Source organism: Monomorium pharaonis, chromosome 1 (genome assembly GCF_013373865.1).
Source record: "Monomorium pharaonis isolate MP-MQ-018 chromosome 1, ASM1337386v2, whole genome shotgun sequence".
In the NCBI taxonomy this organism is placed as follows: Eukaryota; Metazoa; Arthropoda; class Insecta; order Hymenoptera; family Formicidae; genus Monomorium; species Monomorium pharaonis.
This window is the reverse complement of record NC_050467.1, coordinates 33,458,821-33,483,859: the sequence shown is the minus strand read 5'-3', so window position 1 is coordinate 33,483,859 and position 25,039 is coordinate 33,458,821. Positions and strand designations below refer to the sequence as shown.

The 25,039-nt window shown below is 37.3% G+C and overlaps 1 protein-coding gene across 1 annotated transcript; it reads left to right on the top strand.

Moving 5' to 3' along the window:
* The first annotated feature begins 20,886 nt into the window (after positions 1-20,886).
* LOC118648888 lies at positions 20,887-23,669 on the top strand. The gene has a single exon (XM_036295403.1). It carries the CDS (start codon positions 21,358-21,360, stop codon positions 23,638-23,640), a length of 2,283 nt encoding a protein of 760 aa, XP_036151296.1. The 5' UTR covers positions 20,887-21,357; the 3' UTR covers positions 23,641-23,669.
* Positions 23,670-25,039: the final 1,370 nt, after the last annotated feature.

The window sequence follows — 25,039 nt, the reverse complement described above, 5'->3', positions numbered from 1 at the left end:
CATTAAACACAACTTGCATATTATTTTTTAAACACAATATTCCAAGTTCTTTACAAATTTAAAGCGAGTCTTTAGATGCAACGAGAGCACTCATATTATATTGTGATATTGGACAATCCATTTCGAGTTGTCCAATATTACAATACATGAATGTTAACTTAATAATACCTACGGCAGGTTGTTTCAACTTTTTAGAAAATTTATATTTAAATCATGTCTTTGTTTCTTCTTTCAATTAGACAAAGATTTACACATAATTTACCTGTTAGTTTGCATACATAGAAGAAACTATGTTTGTCACAATCATTAATAGCAAGATGTGGAACAGCCATTCTGTTACAGTGCGACAATCACTCATGCTATAGCAAGAACTATATATGGTTGTCACACTCATAACGATGTTCTCACGCTCACAACGTTGTGGGAGTGTCAACCATATCATAGTTCCCGCTACGAGTGTTTGCCGCATCGCGACAGTATGGCTATACCATATTTTACTATTTATATGATTGTGGCAACCATATAGTTTTTTCTATGGCTTGGTACCTGATATCCTACTGGTGGTAGTAGTACGGTGCATACGAAGCAGCCGGTGCGGGTGGTGCGTACGGTGCGGCCGGTGCGGGTGGTGCGTACGGAGCGGCCGGTGCGTACGGTGCGTACGGTGCGGCCGGTGCGGGTGGTGCGTACAGTGCGGCTGGTGCGTACGGTGCGGCCGGTGCGGGTGGTGCGTACGGTGCGGCCGGTGCGGGTGGTGCGTACGGTGCGGCCGGTGCGGGTGGTGCGTACGGTGCGGCCGGTGCGGGTGGTGCGTACGGAGCGGCCGGTGAGGGTGGTGCGTACGGTGCGTACGATGCGGCCGGTGCGGGTGGTGCGTACGGTGCGGCCGGTGCGGGTGGTGCGTACGGAGCGGCCGGTGAGGGTGGTGCGTACGGTGCGTACGGTGCGGCCGGTGCGGGTGGTGCGTACGGTGCGGCCGGTGCGGGTGGTGCGTACGGAGCGGCCGGTGGTGCGTACGCAGGAGGCGGTGCGATTCGTACAGATTCGTGTTGTGTGGCCGGGGCGGGCGCTGCATCTTGTTTTTGCCAGCGAGCAATAAACTTTTTTTCTTGTCTTTTTTTTTTCAAATGCTCGATGAATTTGTTCTTTAATTTTCTGGAAATAAAAAACAAACATATTTGTATTGTACGCAAATGAGTACATATCTTATATGCATATTATATACATACATACTGTGACGTGACAGCCGCAGGCTGCTGTCCGTCACAAGGCCCTGAGGGCCCTTACGCAATAACATCACGCGGGCGCTGCGTCCTCCCGCTCGGGGGCGGACGCAAAAGCGTATTCTCTGTACTTTTGTGTGTGTGGCGTCCCACGTGCTGTCCCTATAATTACGTGTTAAGATTTTTGCGAGCGTTATACCGCGGGTGCGGCGGAGATCGGTGGCTGTGAAGATCTCATTGTGGTTGTCGGACGTCTCGTCTCCACGGAAAATCTTCCCGGAGATTGCAGAGGAACGGACAACGAGGGAGTCAAGGAAGACCCTTTTTAAGCGGGGGTCCGCAGGTAATGCCGCCCTTATCTTGCCTACCGTTTGTGCCATGTAAGAATTCCGATACTGCCGCTGAATCACGCTTTCAGGATCCAGCGACGGCGCGCGAGGCCGACATCCCGACGGGGCGACTGAAGACCCGATACCGCGGGAAGTGCGGCGAAGGAATCACGACAACTCAAGATCCGCCGACGCCCCGTCGAGGAGGAAATGACGCCCCGATGGCGGAGGATACGCCGGGCGAAGAGAAAAGAGTCGGCCGCGCAAGGAAGCGCCAGGATTCCCGTGCCCGGGGCCCATAAACATCGACCGCCGTGCGTGGATCGATCAGCCGGCGACAGCGTGGGCACCGCGCTCTGCGCGAAAATCGATTTTCGCTAAATCCGCCAATAAGGGCCGGGAACGCCGGAGGCAAGGTGGGGCGCGCCGCCGAGCGGTCCCCGCGAGATCCAGGATTCCTCACTCGTGCTGCGGACGTAGAATTAAAAACTGTGCGTGCGTTCTCAAGTTCCCGAGCCGAGCTGTACGGAAGGACGCGGGGACGGAATTCATCCCGACCCGGAGGAGGCCAGCCAAGGAGAGGCGAAGTGGTGAGACGAGCGTCACGCATATTGTAAAGCCACCGATTTCGCGGGTTGGGCGAGCCGCGAGGAAATCGCGTACTTGTCGCAAAATCTCTCGGCGTTTATGAGAATCTCGAGCTCCCGGATTCAACGGAGCTTCGTCGTCTCGCCCGATCGCGCCCGTCCGCGTGATTTCGCTACGTGCCGTGTGTTTTATAATTGTTTCGCGTTGCGTGTGCGTCCCGATCCGCAGCCGAGTCAATTGTTGTTGCGTCCGGTCGTCGTGTCGCGGGTTATCCCCGCGCTGTATCTTGTCGCGTCGTAGAAGACTTTGTTCGTCAATGCTGTAAAATTTGGTCGATCGCACTGTGACTGCGAGCCCTTCGGGGAGTATATTCGGATAATTGTCGACGCGTTCGTCGTATCCCGCCGTACGGGCGAAGCATTAGTAATCATCGCGCTTATCTTCGCGAGAATCGTTCGAGCACGGGAGAACACGAGTCCGTCGCATGTCGCGCGGGCTCGGAGTTGCGATCCGTCCCGCTCGCCCTTGGCGAGGTCACCCGGACGGAAGTCGGCGTCCTCCAACGACGCCGAGTCAAGCGTGAGACAAGTCGGAGAGTTCCCGCGTACGCATCATAGCCCGCTCGTTCGACATATCGTTCTCGAAAGATTTGATATCCAGCGGACAACCGCTGATAACGCGCGCGAGCCACCACCGCTCCGCAGAGTCGTCCATTTCTGTATTATTTACGATCAAATACAATTGTTATTTTTATTTGTTACATCTGTGTCGTACAAGCAATTCTCTCGCCTTCCCGATTCCATCCGCCCGCACCGAACCTCCCCCTCTGCCATTTGAGGGCTGAGCAGCTGGATCTCGGAGCCGCTAACGCCCCGGTCGCCTAGCGTGCGCCCGTTTTTCCCGAGATTCAAGGATAGTAGCATTTGTTGCGAGTTGGTGAACACAGAGTGGTACGCTTAACGTACCTGGCGCCCAACTTAGAGTAACGTCGGAAACCCCCGCGAGGATAGTCGCCCCGACACCCGGGCGGCTCAGGGCCGCGACCAGGGACGGAGGCGAAGTTGGCCGTCGCTCGCGAGCGGCGATTCTAAGGCAGATTCCTAAGAATTTATTTAAAGAAGATAATTCTAATTCCCAAATGTTTATCTTTATGAATGAAATCTTTATTTAAAAAATAGAAAGTGTAATGAATTTAAATATAATTATTTAAATAGCACAAATATAATTTAGTTTACTAAAAAAAATAATTAATTCTGTTAAATATTTACTAAAATATTTTCGTAGCAAAGAAAATTGGATTTTTTATTAAAAAAAGAAAACAATTTATTTTATTTTATTATTAATAGTACTCTAAATCTCAAAATCTTTATTTGAATGTAGAAAATGCAATGATTTAAATTAATTTACTTAATATAATACACATATTTACTTGGAATTAGATATTTTTATTTAAATAAAATAAATATTTACTTTAACAAAAGAAAATAATTTAAAGTAATTCTATTTACTTCCTTTAAAAAAATTTTTTTCTCAGTGTATGTATGTATGTATGTATGTATGTACGTACGTATGTATACCTGCACACATGTATGCATGCATATTATTATCACAACTATACTCTATTCAACTATAGATTCTCCCCCCTTCGCGCACAAGAGGCGGCATATCAGGCAAAGTGGGGATGTATCCAGTACATATACGTAATTACGGCACGCTCGGGCTTAAGCTTTGAACACTGTACGGGTGAAATCTCGATATTTCAAGACGCGAAACGAGTTTTTTAAATCTCATTAAATAGAGTATATATACATGCTGAAATTAATATTACTTACTTTGTTTAGGCCCCCATAAGGATTTTGATACTGGGTATGACGGGAAATTTTTTTTATTTCCTTCGCCGCCATCGTCGCCGTCGCCGTCGTCGTCATCGCTGCCGCGGTTGTCGTCGTCGCCGTGATCGTCGTTGCCGCCGCGGTGGTCGTCTCCGCCGCGATCGTCGTCGTCGCCGCGAGCATCGTCGCCGCCGCGGTCGTCGTCGTCGCCGTGATCGTCGTTGCCGCCGCGGTGGTCGTCTCCGCCGCGATCGTCGTCGTCGCCGCCGCGGTCGTCGTCACCGCCGCGGTCGTCGTCGCCGCCGCGGTTGTCGTCGCCGCCGCGGTCATCGTCACCGCCGCGGTCGTCGTCGCCGCTGCGGTTGTCGTCGCCGCCGCGGTCGTCGTCGTCGCCGCGGTTGTCGTCGTTCGTGCCGGCAGCTTACACATCGGCAAACTTTTTTCTGTAATCAAAAACTTATTATTTTAAATCCAAGCTATCGGTCGAGCCTGATTAGAACTTCATCGATTTAATCATTATTGAGATCTTCTTTGCAAGTCGCGTACTCGCGTGAAGATACACAGCGGTCTCGCGCTATGCTTATATTTGGCGCTTATATTTGACCGTGTGTCTTGATATTACTTTTAATTAATATTCAACAATAATTTTTACTTACCTCTTCGCCGTCCACTCATCTTCGTACAAATTGGCTGCTTTAGAGCACCAGAACGGCTGCGAGGCACACCGCACAAAAGCACACGGGCAAAGCACACGGGGGCACACGGAACACGTGCTTGCCTGCACGTGCCGCTAAACGAGAATGTTCGGCTCGCACAACTATCCCCACTCTTTCCAATCACCACACGGGCTACGCTAGAGTCGCTAGATACCCTCATCCAGAGTCTAGCCAATCAGAAGCGTTAATGGGTTACATTATACAATGAGCGGAAGAGATGAGCGGAAAGGCGGTCACTCATTGGACATCGCGCGCGACAGAAATTGCGCTGGTCTGCCGGAGCCATTATAGCCAGATTCTGGTTGATCAACCAACCGTATTTGTCGTTAAGTAATATTAAAAATGCGATTGGTCAATTCTGATGTAATAATTAGTCGGTTCAGATAACCGGAGATGGTGAAACCGGCCCTAGGCTAGGCGCCACTGCGGCGCCGCCGCTGCCTGACAACGCACACCAAAGCATGAGTCTACGTTTGTGTGAGCTCACGATTTGTTTACGCTTCGTCCACGCTTCGTCCACGCTTTGAGCGATGGAATCAAGGGGGGAACCTGATGATTGCTGAAAAACAGCGATTCTTTTAAGAATTTATTTTAAAAAAGGATTGAATCAATCTTTTAAAAATTTTTAGGATATTTTCTTATACTATTAAAGTTAATAAAGAAAATTTTATTAGAAAAAATTATTAATGGTATTATATATAAGGGCTTATAATCGTCCACGTTCCGCGTCGTGCAATGTAGCGCCTGCTATATACATCTGAAACTAAAAATCCAAACATATTTCGTTACTTTATGAGTGTACACACAGCATGAACTCTACATTTATAGCGATATTCTTTAAATAATTAATTGTTTTTGGCAAAATTTTTCTTAAAAAATAAACTTTTTTTCTAAAACGGCACCATTTTTTTAATTTTGCATTTTTTATTTTAAAAATAGGTTTGTGCTGTGTACACTCATAAAGTAACGAAATATTTATGGATTTTTAGTTTTAGATGTATACAGCAGGCTCTACATTGTACGGCGCGAAACACGGACGGTCATAAGCCTTTATAATAAAACTATTAATAATTTTTTTTAATAAAATTTTTTTTATTAACTTAATAGTGTAATAAAATGCTTCAGATAAACATTCGAGGCAAAGCGAAGACGTTCAAAAACAGCTAATCAGTCGCTAACGCGTCTTTGATATTAGGTGATCACTCTTGTATTACATATTAAAAATAAGCATTTATGTCCGTTTTAATATACATTTTATATTAAATATTATCGAACCAAAGGAATAAAAAATAACTAATTTTAAAGAAATAATAGAATAGAATAGACTTTATTGCGTCCCAAATACGGGGTATACAAGGCGCTTTTTTCACGGAGCGTTCCCGAACCGTTCACATACATAGCCCCTCCACTCCCGAACCGACCTGACCATATGCGACCCTTACAATCTGTTACCCCCCCGCCCCCCTCGCACGCCCTTTCCCCCATTTCCTCCCTCTCCTCTCTGACCACTCCTTCTCTCTCTCTATCCATTTCCTCCCCGCTGTCTTTTTTAACCCCTTCTCCTTGAACCTCTCTTTCCTTTTTCATCCTTGGACTTCTCCTCCACTTTCTCCTCCACTTACTCTCCTGTCTTCCTCTGCTCTCTGTTTTACCTACTCCATCCTCCTCATGCTTTCTCTCCTTCCCTCCTGCTTCTCCTCCGTCTCCCTCTATCCGAGTCTTCTCTCATTTCCATGTCCAAGGATGTATTCTCTCCACTCTCGCTCCTTATTCCATACTCCTTTCGTCCAATCTCCTTCCCTCTCCTCCGTTTGTCTGCCACCTGTCACAAATCAAAAACATTTTTAATAATCTTGTACCACCATCCCCTCCTTACTTCCTCTTCTCTCCTTCCCTTCCCTCCTCCCTCCATCTACCCCCCTCTTCATCCCAACTCCATCTCCTCTCATCCACCCACAGCCCTCTGTTCGCTACTACCACATTCCTTCCCTTTGCCCTCTCCCTTCTCGCCGCTTCCACCATCCTCCACCTCATCCTTCTCTCCTCCATTGACAGGTCCTCATCTACTCCCACTCCCCATGTCCCCTTTACCTCCCCTTCCCTTGCTAGAATCTCCTCCCTGTCCGCCTCTCTTACTATTTCTGTAATTAGTACCCATCTTCCCCCCTCCCTCTTCCTTTCTTCCACCCTGTCTATTGTCACCCTCCTTCCCAACACCCGCTCCATGATGCCCTCTACAAAGAACCTTCTCTCCTCTCCATCCTCCCCCTCTACCCCTCTCCATACTACATTCTTCTCCCTTCTCCTTTTGTCCTCTTCTTCTCCTGCTGCCCTCCTTCTTTCCTTCTGCGTGACTCTCTCTCTCTCCTCCAGTCTGCTCCTCGTCCTCTCCTCCATCTCCTTCCTTCTATCTGTCCTCTTCTCCCAATCCTCCCCCCTCTTGACTTGCTCTGGCTCCTCTCTTCCCTCCTTCCTACTCCTCCCTTCTTCTGTCACCTTTTTGCCCATTCTTCTTCCTCTGTATCTCTCTCCATTCACTTTCCTTTTTTTCCTTTACTATGTCCTTCTGCCACTTCTTCAGCGTCATCCCTCTTTCTTCTTCCTCCTCTCTCCTTCTCTCCTCTCCTTCTGCCTTTCTCTTCCACAGCCTCTCCTTCTCCGCCTCCACCTCTCTCCACCACTCCTCCATCATCTCTTCTGTCACCTCGTTCATCTCTTCCCTCCTCTCCTTGTCTTTCTCTCCTCTGACCCTCAACCCCTCCCCTCCATCTGACCTCCTTTCCTTGCTCTTCGTTTCTTCTTCCCTCCTCTCACCTTTTATCTCCTTCTCCTTTACCTCTCCTTCCCCCTCAGTGACCCTCCTTCTCTCCTCTTCCTTCCTCTCCTTGCTGTCCCTCTGCTCGTCTCCGCTTCCTCTTCTCTTGAAATCTCTACTTCCAACCTTCTCTTCTGTTGATCCCTGCTCTTCTTGTCCCTCCGTCTCCTCTTCCCCTCTGCTCTCTTTCTGTTCTCTTTCCTCTCCAGCTTTCCCCTGTCTTTCCTCTTTCTCTATCCAACTCCTCCATAACCCCACCAAGTCCACTATACCTTCTCTTATTCCTCTCAATTCCTCTCTAATTTTCCTCAGCTCTCCGCTGTCCATCTTCCCGTCTTCCACCTTTTTTCCTCTATCACTATCCTCTCTGCTTTCTTTGTTCCGCTTCCCGCTTTTCACCTCCTTTTTCACCACCATCTCAGTTCACGACACCTCGTGCTTCCCTTCTCCCTACTCCTTTTCGATGTTCGATTCTTTTCCATCTTTCCACTCTCGAACTCTCCACCAATCCCCATCTCATCGACCCATCGATTTATCGATATCCCATGATTTACCACTCCTTTCCCTCTCTCATTCCTTCCACCAATCCGTTTCTCTCCTCGTATATCGATATCTCGCATCCGTCACTCGCTCCTTCCGTCCGCCGCGCCATCTGTCCAGACCACCTCTCCGCTTCCTTCCGATCCTGCGCCTCGCGTTCTTCCACCGACTCTCCATCTCTTCACTATCACCTGCTCCAATTTCTTTCACCATGTCTCCTGCTTCTCTGCCTTCCGTCTCGTGCTTCCCTTCAATGCCCCGGTTATTCCTCCTCCTCCTCTTCCTCGTCCATACCTTCTCACATCATTCCTCACTTTTTTTCCACTAATTCACCTCTTTACAACCGCGAGCACTCACTCAACCAACCTTCTCCTTCCGCCATTTTTTCTATCTAATTTTAAAGAAATAATACAAGTACACATTACTTTTATTAATTGTCACATTGTATTTCTACATAAAACAATGTTTTAATAATCATACTCAGACTTTTGGGAAATTTTGGACAGATATAAGTGTCTGTAAATTAATGAGTATGTTAGTATAAACTAAAGCTAAAAATCTATAAAAATAATCAAAAGCAACGTACACCAATTTTTCCCCATTTTCAATAAGAAAAATACCATGTTAATGTAAAAATTTCGGATTTATAAAATGTTTTCGTTGTGCATAAATAATGTTTTATATCTTTTAATGATAAATATCTTCCAACATGTAAATCATCCAAAGATTCAAAGAAATTCGAGTAATGAAATATTGTTATAGTGCTGTCATATATTGTGACAAATATAAAAAATATAAAAATATAAAAATATTGTACTTATTTCATTACTTCTCTATTATTTTCTTTTTATTCCTTTGGTTTGAAAAAGTTTAATAGAAAATATTTTTTATTAATATTTATAAAAAATTAATAAATGCTTATTTATTAATTCAAAATTTCTTACATAATAATATATACATGTAAATTTAAAATAAATGGTTAAAAGCAAGATTTGAATCCGAAAACTTTTAATAAATATGGGAAAAGCTTTTAATAAATATGGAATGTTTTATTTCTTGAATACAAATAATTTTTTCAATCAAAGAATATTTATACCTATTATATTTTTATAAAAATGCATGCCAATTTCTTTGATGCGCTTATTATTGAGGTCTGAATCCATAATCTTGACGCATCTTTATATTCGCATCGTATCGTTGCAGTAGTGAAAACATACTGCAAAGTAAACAGACTCTTCTGTGCGCCGATATCATCTACTATTTTACTGCGTGTACCGTAAAGGCCCCCGCACATACTTTTGCATAACGCATAGAAAAATAAAGATTAATTTTAAAAGGCTTAAATATTTTTTATTTTTTTCACAAACTATAGAATGAAGATATTAATTTTTAATTAAAAATAAAAATACAACAAAAAATTAGATGTTAAAGATTTTTGGATGATTAAGAAAATACAGATTTTAATTCTCAACTAAAAATACAGATTAGAAAATTTTAATGCTTGAATGAATTTTTTCAATTCGACATTAACATTTTAATTTTGATTGAATGTTTATATTACATTTTATACTTATATGCTGCCAAAAAATTTTCATGTTTTAATTAAAAAAAAAATTGCATTTAATAAAAAAAAATAATTATTTTTTAATAAAGCAACGTATTCGTTTATTTATTTTTGTAGACTACATTTTTAACTTTTTTAATATTAAATTCTTAACTTTAACTGGATATTTTTGGAACACAATTTTAAAATTGATATAAGAAAGAGCTACTGAGAGAAAACAGCGCAGATAGTCATCCGCGAATTATCATCAATTTATTTGTTTATTATAGAAGGCAGATTATATAATTACGGGAACATTTCGACTCTTTTTGAGTTCTTCTCAGCGAATCCGAACAATAAGCATCCCAAAGTGAGTCAGTGAATGATTATTTAGAAATATATTTTTTCTTTTACATAAATAAATTTTTAAGTTTGGAAAAAAGTTAACAAGTTAAAGTTTATGTGTTTCAAAAACATTTAGTTAAAGTTAAGAATTAAAATTTAAAATTAAAAAAGTTAAAAATGTTGTCTACAAAACAAGAAACAAATATGTTACTTCATTAAAAAATAATTTTTTTTTAATTAAATGCAATAAAACGTGAAAATTGTTCTGCAACATATAAGTATAAAATGTAATATAAATATTCAATCAAAATTAAAATGTTAATGTTAAATTGAAAAAATTTATTCAAGCATTAAAATTTTCTAATCTGTATTTTTAGTTGAGAATTAAAATCTGTATTTTATCAATCAACTAAAAATCTTTAACATTCAATTTTTTAATGTATTTTTATTTTCTATTAAAAATTAATATTTTAATTCTATAATTTGTGAAAAAATATTTAAGACTTTTAAAGTCTTCATTTTTTTTTATTGTACAATTAATTGTCTATTAAATTGTATATATTTATTTTTACAATAATGCGCCGATTGTAATAATCGTGAGAGCCGACGGCGCCCGCGATAAATATACTCCGAAAAAAACATTAGACGCCGTGATTGTCACGGAGTCAGAAAGAACGGGCAGAAGAGGAAGGGACGAAACGGCCGCGAATGCAGTCGAGTGCGCGACGGTTCACGCCGATCGCAGCCGAGCTCACGTGGCTCACGGATAGACGGAGTGCGATGTGTGCGTGAGCGTGCCCGGGCTTGAAATCGCATCACAGGCGAGAGACACGCGAATTCACGTCAAAACGTACAAAACCGTTAACAGTATCGTTGACAGTAGTGTTGTTAACAGTGTTATCAAAAACATACAATTTGTGTGTATTGTGTTGACATAATGGGACGAAAAATAAATAGCAAAAGATTGCATCTCTCTCGAGCCAGACGCTCTACCAAGAAAGCATGGATTAAAAGGTTAGTATGTCATTCAATCATGTCGTTAGTGAAAAGATTTGTTTTATGTCAGGCTTGTGGCTGATTAGAACTTTTCGGTCAATTTTGTCTGTTGTAATCTTCTGTAAAATGTTGGTTACTCGCGGAAATGTTAGACGTTTGAGTTTACAGATGATATTTGCAGTAAATCGTGTGGAGCTTCGATGCGTGTTTCCCGCGATCTGTTCACTATCATTACTTTTATTAAAATATTATAAAATAAAAAATTACAGTACAATAAAACAAGTATGTTATACTGATACAATAATGTGCTCGATTCGCAAAAATTTTTTCAAAAGGCTGTAGTCGGATAAGAAGGGGCAATCTGCCTCTGCACAGATCATGCTTTTATTTTTTTGCTTTAATTGCTATCAATACTTACAATTTAGCCAAATATTAGTCCTTTTTATTGAACCGTTTTGGTGTAAATAATAAAAATAAAAATTCCGAAAATAATTCATATCTTTTGATCGACTTAACCAATTTTGATAATATTTTTATATGTTATAGATATCATTGAGACACATCTATGGACAATTCGGGAAAGGTTTCTGATGACAGAAACGTTGATAAAAAATTAAATAAATATTCTTGCTTTTTTTAGTCTCGATATCTTTCTGGTACAATTATGAAAATTTTTTTGTAGAATCTTGGAACAATTTTCTACCAGACATAATTTCTTGGTAGCAATAAAATGGGTAGCAAGTACCCATAAAAATATACTTTTTTTTTATTTTTTTTAAATATATACTTTTGGTACAATCGCCATATTTTTTTGAGAATGTTGAGATAGTATTCTATAACACCAAATTTTTTCAAATCAATAAATTTAGTGGAAGGTACTTAAAGAAACAAAATATTCCTTTTTATTATCATTGTTTTTTGATATTATTGTCATATTTTTGCTTCAAATCTTGAAATGGAATTTTACAAGTAATTTTCCGGAATCGAATAAATAAATTAGTGCACTGAAAAAAAAGAGCCTTGTTAAATTAATTTGAATTGAACTAACGGTTCAGATTTCTAGTTGATCTTACCAGATTTCCAATTAATTCAACAATAATTTTTGTTAAATTAATTGTAAATCTAGTAGGTTCAACTAGAATCCGTTAGTTCACCAAAGTTAATTCAAAATTTTTTTTAATGTGGTACAAAAAAATAAAATAAAATAATTACAGGGTGTAATGTAATCAGAAGCCATCCCGTAATGGAAAGATAGACGGGATCGAGATGAACATAAAAGTCCAATATTGTCTTGGGTTAGGTCTATCAATAATCGAGATATAAATTTTTCAAATTGTACGAATGAGAGCGCGCCGTGTGAAGAGCCGAGACGCTCGAGCTGTAGCGCGGCCCACTGTGTCGAGCATTGGCTGCCGGCGGCGGGGGGAAGAAGGAGAAGCGGTGCCGCTGCCTGTGCTTCGCCGCCCTCGCGTCTCACCGCACCGCGCCAACACTCGTGGCGATGGCAGCTATGCACATTCGCGATTACTTGACAAATTAAGAGTTAGCAAAGATATGACAAATTAAATCCGTAATAAACTGCTGTGATTAAGAAAGTCGAAAAAGCGAAAGCGATAGATACTTATGGAATCTACAAATAATCTAATTTCTATCGTAATTGTGAATAAGTAAATTAATAAAAGTTTTTCGTACATTCACGAAAGATTCTTTCTTTTTCTTAAATATCTTATTTACAGTATCATACAATTCTAATTTTGCTTCTTATCGAATTGTGTCGTACTGTTAAATCCTTGATGAAAACATTAATAAAAAATTACCATAAATTCACGATTGATTTCTAAAGTGATAATTTTCTTTTATAAGTGTATTATAATATTTGCCGCATCAAATTCTCTCATCGTTTCTTATTGTTTTTTTTCCATGGAATGTTAAATTAACGAAGGTTTATCACGATTAATATCTACGATTGATTCTTCATACATTCTTATTTCGTAAATATTTAATTAGAAAATTATAAAATGCGCGATATATTCATATAATATGTTACACTTATTGTTCATAACACGATAGAAAAATATCTCTTGATGTAACGATTTCACAATAGATTATGTCTTCTACGATAATTATGCTTAGAGATGTTCAATATCAAATATTATTAATATAACGAAGAGTTTTTCTTTCATAACAATAGGGAACTCGTAATTTCTTTTATCTTTAATTACATTATTAATTACGACAGATTTTTACTGATTGATTCAGAATAGATATCAAGAAAAATACAAAAATCTAATTGATTTCTTTTTCGTAATCCATTACTTGTCTGAATAAAAAAAAAAGAATTTCAAGAAGTGATATCATTGTCTATCGTTCTCTCGTTTCCTGTTAGGAAAGTATATTTTCTCGTTGGAATATGACAAAATATCTACGGAGACATCATGTTTAATAGTTCTGTTGGAATATGCCGTAAACTTAAGTTCTCTATTGTATAATTACGAAAGAAAACGCTTTGTTGTTAACCATACTGGTGACATTAACATCTCCAAGTATAATTACGATCGTATCGTATAATTTATCACGAAATCATTAGATCAGGCATGATACAAGATATTTAAAAAAAAGAAAGAATCTTTCGTGAATGTACGAAAAACTTTTATTATTTTACTTATTCACAATTACAATAGAAATTAAATTATTTGTAGATTCCATAAGTATCTATCGCTTTCGCTTTTTCGACTTTCTTAATCACAGCAGTTTATTACGGTTTTAATTTGTCATATCTTTGCTAACTCCTAATTTGTCAAGTAATCGCGAATGTGCATAGCTGCCATCGCCACGAGTGTTGGCGCGGTGCGGTGAGACGCGAGGGCGGCGAAGCACAGGCAGCGGCACCGCTTCTCCTTCTTCCCCCCGCCGCCGGCAGCCAATGCTCGACACAGTGGGCCGCGCTACAGCTCGAGCGTCTAAGCTCTTCACACGGCGCGCTCTCATTCGTACAATTTGAAATATTTATATCTCGATTATTGATAGACCTAACCCAAAACAATATTGGACTTTTATGTTCATCTCGATGCCGTCTATCTTTCCATTACGGGATGGCTTCCGATTACATTACACCCTGTATAAAAGGATAAATTATAATTGTATTAAATCCAATGTTTATTAATGATTCTTAAAATAATAAATTACACGTACACATTCGTTCACATAATCACTCTCATACTATTATTTATAACATTCATATGATGGACGGACCAATCTTTATCACTATCTTTATTGATAATAGGCATGATGCCGTCTGTTTTAAATAGTGTACATGAGTGCTGGGTTGGTTTCGGAAATTTTGATAAATATCGTTTGTAGGATAAATAATAAATAATGTCAGCAATGTGCGAATAGCTCCCAACTGTTATTATCAAATTATTGTTATTATCAATATAATCGATATTTATCAAAAATTACGAGACCAGGCCAGCATTTATGTACACTATTCAAAACAGACGGCATCACGCTTATTATCAATGAAGATAGTGTTGAAGATTAGTCCGTCCATATGTATATTGTAAATAATAGTATAAGAGTGATTATGTGAAGGAATGTGTATATGTAATTCATTAATTCATTATTTTGAGAATCATTAATAAACATTTGACTTATACAATTTTTTATAATTATTTTAATTTATTAATTTTTTAATACCACCTATTTATTTAATCGATTCCAGAAAATTTTTTGTAGGATTCCATTTCAAGATTTTAAGCAAAAATATGACAATAATATAAAAAAACAATGATAAAAAAATATTTTGTTTCTTTAAGTACCTTCCACTGATTTCATTGATTCGATAAAATTTGGTATTGTAGAATACTATCCCAACATTCTACCAAAAAAAATTTGGCAATTGTAGCAAAAGCATATCATATTTTTAAAAACTAAAAAAGAATACTTTATTTTTTATGGATACCTGCTATCCATTTTATTGCTTCTAAGAAATTATGTCCGGTAGGAAACTGTTTCCAGATTCTACAAAAAAATTATCGTAATTGTACCAGAAAGATATCGGGACTAAAAAAAGCAAGAATACTTATTTATTTTTTTCATCAATGTTTTCGTCATTAGAAACCTTTCCCGAATTTTTCATGAATGTGTCTTAATGATATCTATAACATACAAAAATGTCATCAAAATCGGTTAAGCCGATCAAAAGATATAAATTATTTTCGGAATTTTTATTTTTATTATTTATACCAAAACGGTTCAATAAAAAGGACTAATAGTTGGATAAATCATAAGTGACATTGATAGCAATCAAAGCAAAAAAAAAACGAGCATGATTCGTGCGAGGGCAGATTGCCCCTCCGTATCCGGCTACAGCCTTTTTTAAAGATTTTTTTCCACCGTCAATAATTATTACCGTATTAAGAATTATTGACAATTGGAAAAGTTTAATAAATTTTGAAAGAATTTACGCGAATCGAGCACATTATAACAAACATTATTTACCATTATGTTTTTCTGTAACTTAACTTTTTGTGAAAAGCAGGAAATCTCAAGCGTTCCCGAATTAATGAACACCGGTGTATGTAAAATAATGCACACACAATGTAATTCATAATAGACAGGTTTTTCTTGCATAGTTGGTGATAAGATTTCACAAAAACATAATTTAAAAAATGTCAACAGTGTTTCACCCTCAGAACTCACCCTTAGGTAAGGTTAAAATCTTAAAAAATTTTTCTATTTTTTTTTTATTCCGAGGATCCAAAATTTTATGAGCGTTTTTCGTTCAAGAGCTTCAGAAAATGATAAAAAAATGCGAAAAAAAATCCGTTCATAAAGCATATAAGAAGCCTGTTTTTTTTGTTTTCTTTATCTTTTAATTTTAATTTGTAAGAGTTACTTTGGTTTAGCCAAGTCGCAAGTTCTCAGAGCGACAGTCGTTTTTCGTGCCTCAAGGACAGTTTTTCAGTAAACTCCGAAAATACCTACGTCAAATATTTCTCACAAAATTCTGGGTTCTGTTCGCGAGAACCTTATCTCTTGCTAACAGCTAGTTTCTCGAAAAATTCAGCAAGTTTGCAAATAAACGGAATGTTTCACAATTATCCGTTCCAGATGTAGCGCGAGAGAGATCGATTTCGCGGTAATGTGCAACAGCGATGACAGAGCAGCAACGCGTAATAATTTCGAGCATATCGGAAAATTAAAACAATTAAAAATTATAGGCAAAGAAAACATGAAGGATAAACCGGTTTTAAAATATAATGTTATTCCATGACACAAAAATAATATTTATTTACAATGACATGTTAAATTATCTGCAAAAAAAACAAAGATAGTAACAAGATATTAACATCACTTTGAATTAAAATTTTTATATTACATTATCTAATATATTTGTAAAAAGATAATTTTTATAAATTGTTTTATAATTAATAAACATAATTATGTTACAAATTATATAATATTTAAAAATAATGTAGTAGTAATAGTAATAAACCGATTTTAAGAAGTGCCATAGCATATTTTTAAAAATCTGACATTACGTTAGATTTGTATGCCGCGGAAAATAAGTGCGTGTGTATGAGTGAGTGAATGAGTGAGTGAGTGAGTGAGTGAGTGAGTGAGTGAGTGAGTGAGTGAGTGAGTGAGTGAGTGAGTGAGTGAGTGAGAGAGAGAGAGAGAGAGAGAGAGAGAGAGAGAGAGAGAGAGAGAGAGAGAGAGAGAGAGAGAGAGAGAGATCATAACAATTGCAAGAGTCATCGCCGCGATCGCGGCTGGCGCCGATGTCTCATCGATAGACAAGGCGCGATCCGTGTGCGTGAGTGGAGTGGGTAATTCTCGAGCACGGACTCGGACTCAGAGTCGCAGCTTAGGGCGGCCCACCGCGTTCGCTCTCTCTCTCTCTCTCTCTCTCTCTCTCTCTCTCTCTCTCTCTCTCTCTCTCTCTCTCTCTCTCTCTCTCTCTCTCTCTCTCTCTCTCTCTCTCTCTCTCTCTCTCTCTCTCTCTCTCTCTCTCTCTCTCTCTCTCTCTTCTCTCTCTCTCTCTCTCTCTCTCTCTCTCTCTCTCTCTCTCTCTCTCTCTCTCTCTCTCTCTCTCTCTCTCTCCTCTCTCTCTCTCTCTCTCTCTCTCTCTCTCTCTCTCTCTCTCTCTCTCGTTATCAATTCTTTTCTTTACAAATTGAAAATTAACATTTACAAATTAAAATTGTTTATAAACATTCCTTCTTTAATTTTAATTCAAACAAAATTAGAACATGAGACGTGTCATCCAAAACATTTATTTTAGAAAAGTTTTAACCAACATCGCGTAACTATAGTTTTTCTCATACGAGTAATGAGTATCAAAGAACAATTAGTATAATACAACGCGTGACAATTTGTAAAATAAATATTTTACATACTTTAACAAAAACTAAATATAAGAATTTATCATGATTTTTATGATTAACTTTTTAACATTTTTATGTAATGCTTTTTTTAAACAAAATATAAAATATAGTCACAAAGTCTTTCATATAAATAATTATATTGGAATAAGTATTATAATTTACAATATTTTTAGTAATTTTAAAATTAGTGCTATTAAATATATAAGAAAGTAATTAATTTTTTAATTATATTTTATTCTTTAAAATAACATAACAGAATAAATAATAAGAAAATAGAATAAATAGTATTAGCACTCATTGACAGTGCACGGTTGCGAGTCCAAATCTTTATTTATTTTTTTTTTGCATTTTTATTACTTTTACATGTAATTATACAGCACATTTTGGGTGCATTCCGTTTCATGCATGATGTGCATAATGCATTGTTTATTCTCTCTTTTATTTGTTTGATAGACAACGAGGATCAACAATGCACAATGCACATCATGCATGAAACGGAATACACTCTTAAAAAAAAAGTTTTTTGTATTATTATTTTAAATTTGCCATATAATTTTCATTTATTGAAAAAGTAAAAAAATGTTTTCACTTATAATCAAAGTAAGGCAAATCAAATCAATTTTAAGTGGTTTTTAAATTATACTCTTTTTATGTTTCTATGTATATACAAAAACATATATATATATAAATGGTATAGTGTAAATGCAGTAAATCTTTTTGATAATTGTATATACATATGTACAGGATGTCTAAGATGTACAATATTTTTTTTATATAGCGTAAAATATCTATAGTGTAAAAGTCTCATACTGTTTAGCATTATTACAATAACCAAAATAATTTTTCAAATTATACGAATGAGACAGAGGCGGCGTAAGTGAATATGCAAAACGGGTGCTTCAATATCTAGCGGCGGCCCTGGAATGAGAGCACGCCAAGAAAAGCGCTCAAGCCGGCTCGAGCGAGACGTGGAAACGGCGGCAGTCAGTGAAGGGGGAAAAGAGGGGAAGCGCGTTGTTGCCACGTTTCGCCGCTCCCACGTCTCGCCGCATCGCACCCATGCTTCATACAGTGGGCCGTACTATGAGGCCTGCAGCTCGAGCGGCTCGAGTGATTTTCTTGGCGCGCTCTTATTCGTTATTTTAAAAAATTTCGATTATTATAATAACGCAAAACAACACAAAAATTAACGTTTACCTAAATTCCTTTTTTTATCTTCCTACAACCTATTATACACCTTAGACACTTACTCTGAACACATGTATATATAATTATCAGGAAGATTTTCTGCACTTACATTATATAATTTTGTATATTTATTTTTATATACGCATATAAACATAAAAATGGTATAATTAAAAAATTATTTAAAATTGATCTTATTTGCTTTAATTGTAAATAAAAACATTTTGCTACATTTTTAATATATGGAAGTTATACGGCAAATTTAAAAATTAATTAAAAAAACGATTTTTAAATGTGTTGTATAGTTACAATGCAAAAGTAATTATATAAATGCAAAAAAAAGAATAAAAATTCAAACACGCGACGACGCGCGATACTTGCGTTATCGGCTCGCTGTCTTAGGGGCGAAGCATAAAACATGGCGTAATGATTAAGACAGTCGTAGTCGTAGACGTAGACACGCACATGTTTGTCGCACTACGACTGTATTAATCATTACACCATGTTTTGTGCTTCGGCCCTTACGCTCTCAGCTACGTCTACCAGATTGTAAGTGATGTTTAAAAATTGATACATAAGGAATGATGTAAAAAGCTGACCACGACCGTGCACGGCCGGCATACCATTTATTGTTTTCTTATCATTCATTCTGTTATGTCATCTAGGATAAAATTCAATAAAAAATAAATTACTTTTTTATATATTTAATAATAATTTTAAAACTACTAAAAATATTGAAAATTATAATACTTATTCTAATATAAATGTTTATATAAAAATTTTGTAACTATATTTTATATAAAAAGATATTCTTTAAATAAAAAATGACTTTACAGGTCAAGCATTTCTTAAAAATTACAAGCATTGTATGGGCATAGGGCACAAGTACGGGTATGGGTAACCCGCACTGCCGGAATCTAACTCGATACCTTCGGCATAAAAGACTTGAAAACAAAAACACAAAACAGATCCTCGATAAGCTTATCGACGTTACAAATTATTATTAGCGTATCACCGGGTTTGATCCTTTTAAGTGCCAATCTTTTTAAAGATTTTTTTATTAATGAAAAAATATAAGCTATAGTATAAAACCGAATAGTATTCTTATTGGACATTTCAAAATTATTTAATTTTGTCCCTCCGTATTTTAATCATAATTATTTTTTTAAGGTTTCAACCCTCTGTAGGAGTGTGTTCCGAGGGACGGATATTTTTTGCAATTTTTTATTTTCATTTTCAGAACTCCTGAACGAATAACGTTCATAAAATTTTGGATCCTTGGAATAAAAAAGAATAGAGAAATTTTTTTAAATTTTAATCTTATCTAGAGGTGAGTTCCGAGGGTGAAATACTGTTGACATTTGTTTTATTATGTTTTTGCGAAATCTCATCACCAATCATGCAAGAAAAACCTGTTTATTAGGGATTACATCGATTTTTTTTTTAAATTTGAAATCGTTGCATTTCAACGATGCAAACTTCAGTATCATTCCGAAAAGCGCTCCACTAAAATTTTATGTCTACATTTTTGAGACCACGCACAAACTAGAACCAAAGTTTTTCTCTTCTTAAGAAGTTGCAGTATTATATACTGGCATTACAAAATGTGTGCAATGCAATTGTCTTAAATAAACGTGTAAAAAACACGTTTAATTAACAAATAAATAACTTTAAAAATATTTATGCTGTCAAAATGAAGTAAAATGTATTTAAAAGGTGCGATTTTTCTCTAAATTTAGAAAAAGTACGTCATTCTAGGTTGTTTAGAAACAGAGATAATTTTTTTTTTAATTATTGTTGCTACAGTTATGAATATTAAGAGCTGAAATTTTGACAGCGTCTTATTAAAACGTTAAAGTAGTCTTTCTCCAAAATTTGAAACGATTCATGAAGATTGACTACTGTAAATGTGTTAATAAAAGCAGTATCAATCCGAGAGCGGTGGCCGGCGAAGCCGCGTGCGCGCGGCCAGGCATGCGCGTACAAAATTGATCTAGCACGTTCAAATAACTTCAATCGTCATTATCTCGGAAACTAAGTGTCCTAGAAAGACGAGTTTTTTTAAATCTGGGCTATCTCAACGAGACAAGATTAACGAGCTAAACTATTTTCTTATATTTCCTTAAATAAACGTAATAATTAATTTTTTCCTTTTTAAAACTATTTATTTGACGCGTTAAATATGTATAAATAATTTATTTATCTGTGCGGCATGTGCATATGCTATATGTTAATATAATTTAATCTTTTTACTACTTTTATTACACAAGGAATGTGTACGTTTTATTTTTTTTCGCATAATTTAATGCAATTAACAAACATTTAAATAAAAAAACTAATGCAAATAATAGTAATATAACTAAAACATTAAGTTTGTTAAAATTTAAAAAAATCACATTTTTTAAATACATTTTACTTTACTTTGACAGCGTAAATATTTTAAAAGTTATGTAATTGTTAATTAAAACATTAAAAAAAAAATAAAACATTTAAAACATTTTTTGATTCCGTTTTTAGTTTACAGTCACAAGCAAAAAACTGCTTTTTCTTCACTTCAACTCGTAATTTTGCAATGACCCTAATTTTTTGCAAGTGGCAAACGTACCTGTCTTAATCTACACACATTAATTGTGTTTTACGCGAAGTTAAATGTAAGTTATCAATTTTTGTACAAAAAAGTGTAATTTTGCTGGACTGAATAGATTAAAAGTGCAAACCGCCGCAGGCCTGTTTTGTCATAAAAGTATATATTGATATGTAACATGCTCGCTACAACAAATTTTAAAAATTGTAGATTTGCGCAACTACTGATTAACATTATGTTTCACTAATATATTTATTTTTTACAGGAGACAGATGCTGAAAGGATTGTCTCTTGAGAAATGTAATACTGGCGACGAATCTATCAATTATCAGGATTCAGTTAAATTACTGCCTGACTTGATGGATTTGAAGATCATTAATGAAGCTTCACAGTGCTTGGAGCCAGTTTTCAAAAGTGGTAAGTACAAAAATGTACAAACATGTCAAGATGACAATACTCTTGTCATCGAAAACACAGGCCGTGTAGAAATGGATGGTATCCAACAGCATGAGCCTGAATATGAAGATGACGATACTCTTGTCATCGAAAAAACAGGCCGTGTAGAAACGGATGGTATCCAACAGCATGAGCCTGAATATAAAGATGACGATACTCTTGTCATCGAAAAAACAGGCCGTGTAGAAACGGATGGTATCCAACAGCATGAGTCTGAATATGAAGATGACGATACTCTTGTCATCGAAAAAACAGGCCGTGTAGAAACGGATGGTATCCAACAGCATGAGCCTGAATATGAAGATGACGATACTCTTGTCATCGAAAAAACAGGCCGTGTAAAAACGGATGGTATCCAACAGCATGAGCCTGAATATGAAGATGACGATACTCTTGTCATCGCAAACACAGGCCGTGTAGAAACGGATGGTATCCAACAGCCTGAGCCTGAATATGAAGATGACGATACTTTTGTCATCGAAAACACAGGCTTTGTAGATACTGATCGTATCCAACAGTATAAGCCTGAAGGTGATAGTCTTGTAAATACTGCTTTCTTCCATGAAGAACTGCATCGAATATTTGACGATCATGCGCGAGGAATTGAGTGCAGCTTTAAATACTGGAAACTCATAAATATTCATCGTTCTGGGTTTAAGACTCAGTATTTCTACAGATGTGATATGTGCCATCATAGGGCAAGTATTTGGTCACATCCTACAGATGAAAAAATTTTGGACATCAACACGGCTATTGCAGCTGGAACCATTACTACCGGGATTGGTTTTGCTCAAATGGAAGAAATGTTTGCAGCTGCAAATGTACCGTCCATGTCCGAAAAAACATATATCAAACATCGAGACATAGTACTCGAAGAATATTTTAAAACAGCTCTTAAAGATATGAAAATGGCAGGCGAAGAGGAAAAGCGACTCGCTCTAGAAAGAAATGAAGTGATTAATGGTATTCCGTACATAACCGTTGTAGCGGATGGCAGTTGGGCGAAGAGGTCGTATGGCACAGTCTACGATTCACTTTCCGGAGTTGTAGCTATTCTTGATTATCGCACAAGAAAAATTCTCTTTATTGGTATTCGCAATAAATTTTGCACGGTATGTGATACGGCGGAACGAAAAGGTCTCGAGGCAAAAGTTCATAAATGCTACAAAAATTTTGACCGTAACGCGAGCTCTACACGCATGGAAAGTGATGCCGTTGTAGAAGGATTCAAATGTAGCATTGAAATGCATGGACTAATTTTTAAAACACTTATTGCCGATGGTGATAGCAACGTGTATCAGTCCATCCTAAATAATAATCCATATCAAGAGCATATGGTAAGAGTGCGAAAGATAGAATGCACTAATCATTTGCTTCGTAATTTATGCAAAAAATTAAAAGTAGTTGCAGAGACGACCGAACCAAAGTTGCGTAGAAATCGTGATTTTATAAAATCACGAAATATTGTGAAAAACAATATTAAAAAAATTAGAAAAGAAATATTACAATTAGCTGAGCGTAGAAGGGGAGAGAAGGATACTCCGGATTGTCAAGTATTAGCAAAGAATTTACGGGAAGATATATTAAATGTTCCTAGTCATATCTTTGGTGAACACAAGCGATGTAAGGATCGTACATGCGAGAACATCGCTGATACAGATACGGAAAATTATATTCCGTATCTGAAATTGTACGGTCTTTATCCAAAAATACAAAATGCAATTAAATATTTAAGCGCTCATTCCGACAGTTTGTTGTTTAATGTAACAAATAATTTTGCGGAACTGTATCACTCGGTAGTCGTCGTAATAGGCGGAAAGCGCATTTTGTATGGCGCGCGAGGTTCTTATAATACGAGAGTTACAGCAGCTGTTATTCAACATAACACGCAACAAGCTCTCACAGAATTACATAAGAACGTATGTAACAGTGTTCCTCCTATTTCCTCCTATCGAAAATCTGGAGAAGCGACGTCAAAGAAAAATAGCTCGAACCAGAGAATGTCGAAAAATAGACGGAAAACCCCAAAAATTCAAAAGAAAGATAGGAACAGATGGTTATTACGGACCTCAATCGCAACAACCAGATCTCTCCCCTGAAATATTCGAGCAATTTAAGGAAAAACATTTAGAAAAATTGATCGAAAATGCAAAAAATAGGCAAGAAATTGAATGCAAAACCAGAAAGCAAAGTGATTGCGAATTTTGGTTATCACTAAGAAGAGAAATGTTGACAGCATCAAATTTTGGAGTGATATGTCGTATGAGACCAACAACGTCTCGCGCATCGACTGTAAAGAATATCTTGTTTCCTCCATCCATCGATACTGCAGCCATGAAATATGGCCGCGATATGGAGGAAATAGCAAAACAAGATTTATCTAAACAATTAGAAAAAGATATTAAACCATGCGGATTGTTTATTGATTGTGACAATCCATGCTTGGGTGCTTCTCCTGATGGACTTCTCGATGAAGATGGTCTAGTAGAGATCAAATGTCCTCTTTCAGCTGAAAATTTAACAGCGGAGGAAGCTATTCGCACATTGCCTCAACTGAGAAGTATTTTAAATAGAAAAAATCCAAGTGCAATGAATCGAAATCATCGGTTCTTTTATCAAATACAGGGTCAACTTAACATAGCACAGCGCGATTATTGCATCTTTGCTATATGGACGCCGAAAAGCGTAAAAACTCTGCGTGTTAATAAAGACAGCGATTTTTGGCAAACAAAAATGTTGCCTTTGTTAATACGTTTTTATTTTGACTGTATGCTTCCTGAAATTTTGGACAGTCGGCATAATAGACATATGCCTATCAGAGAACCAAAATATATAATAGAGGCAAAAGAGGAATTGTCCAAAAGTGTAATAAATTGTAACACTAAGCGACAACATATAGCAACAATCAATGAACAAGAAAACAAAGCAACTGGCAATAAACGTTTGAAATATAATATTTCAATGAAGACCAATAGAGACAGTGCTACTGTTCCTACTGGTGTGATAGAGCAAGACGACTGTGTTATAGTCAGTCATGTAATGAAATATATTCCAACAGCTGATGAAATGGCAAGTCGCAGAAGAGTCTTAGATAATCGTGAGATATCTCTTTCTTCAGTGAGAGACAATGTTTTGCCTAAAAGTAGTAAATTAAATGATGATTCATTGGATCTATTCTTACGCATTGTAACAGAAACTTCTTGTTTCGAAACACAAAGCGTACACTACATAGAATTTCCACAATTAATTAAAGCCAGTTGTAGCAAAAGCGTTCAAATAATAGGAGGCAATTGTACTGATCACTGGCGTTGTATCTTTTTTGACGGAATCAAACTTTATGTATATGACAGTATACCAGGCTGTACATATGATAGAATGGCGTCAAAAGAAAAAGAATATATAAACGCTCGTTTTCCACAGATAGTACCTACCGACATAAGCTTTGAAAATGTTCAAGCGCAACCGGATGGTACGTGTTGTGGAATATATGCTGCGGCT

Excerpts from the sequence above, each read along its gene's own strand:
- LOC118648888 (XM_036295403.1), top strand. The coding sequence starts at position 21,358 with ATGCTGAAAGGATTGTCTCTTGAGAAATGTAATACTGGCGACGAATCT.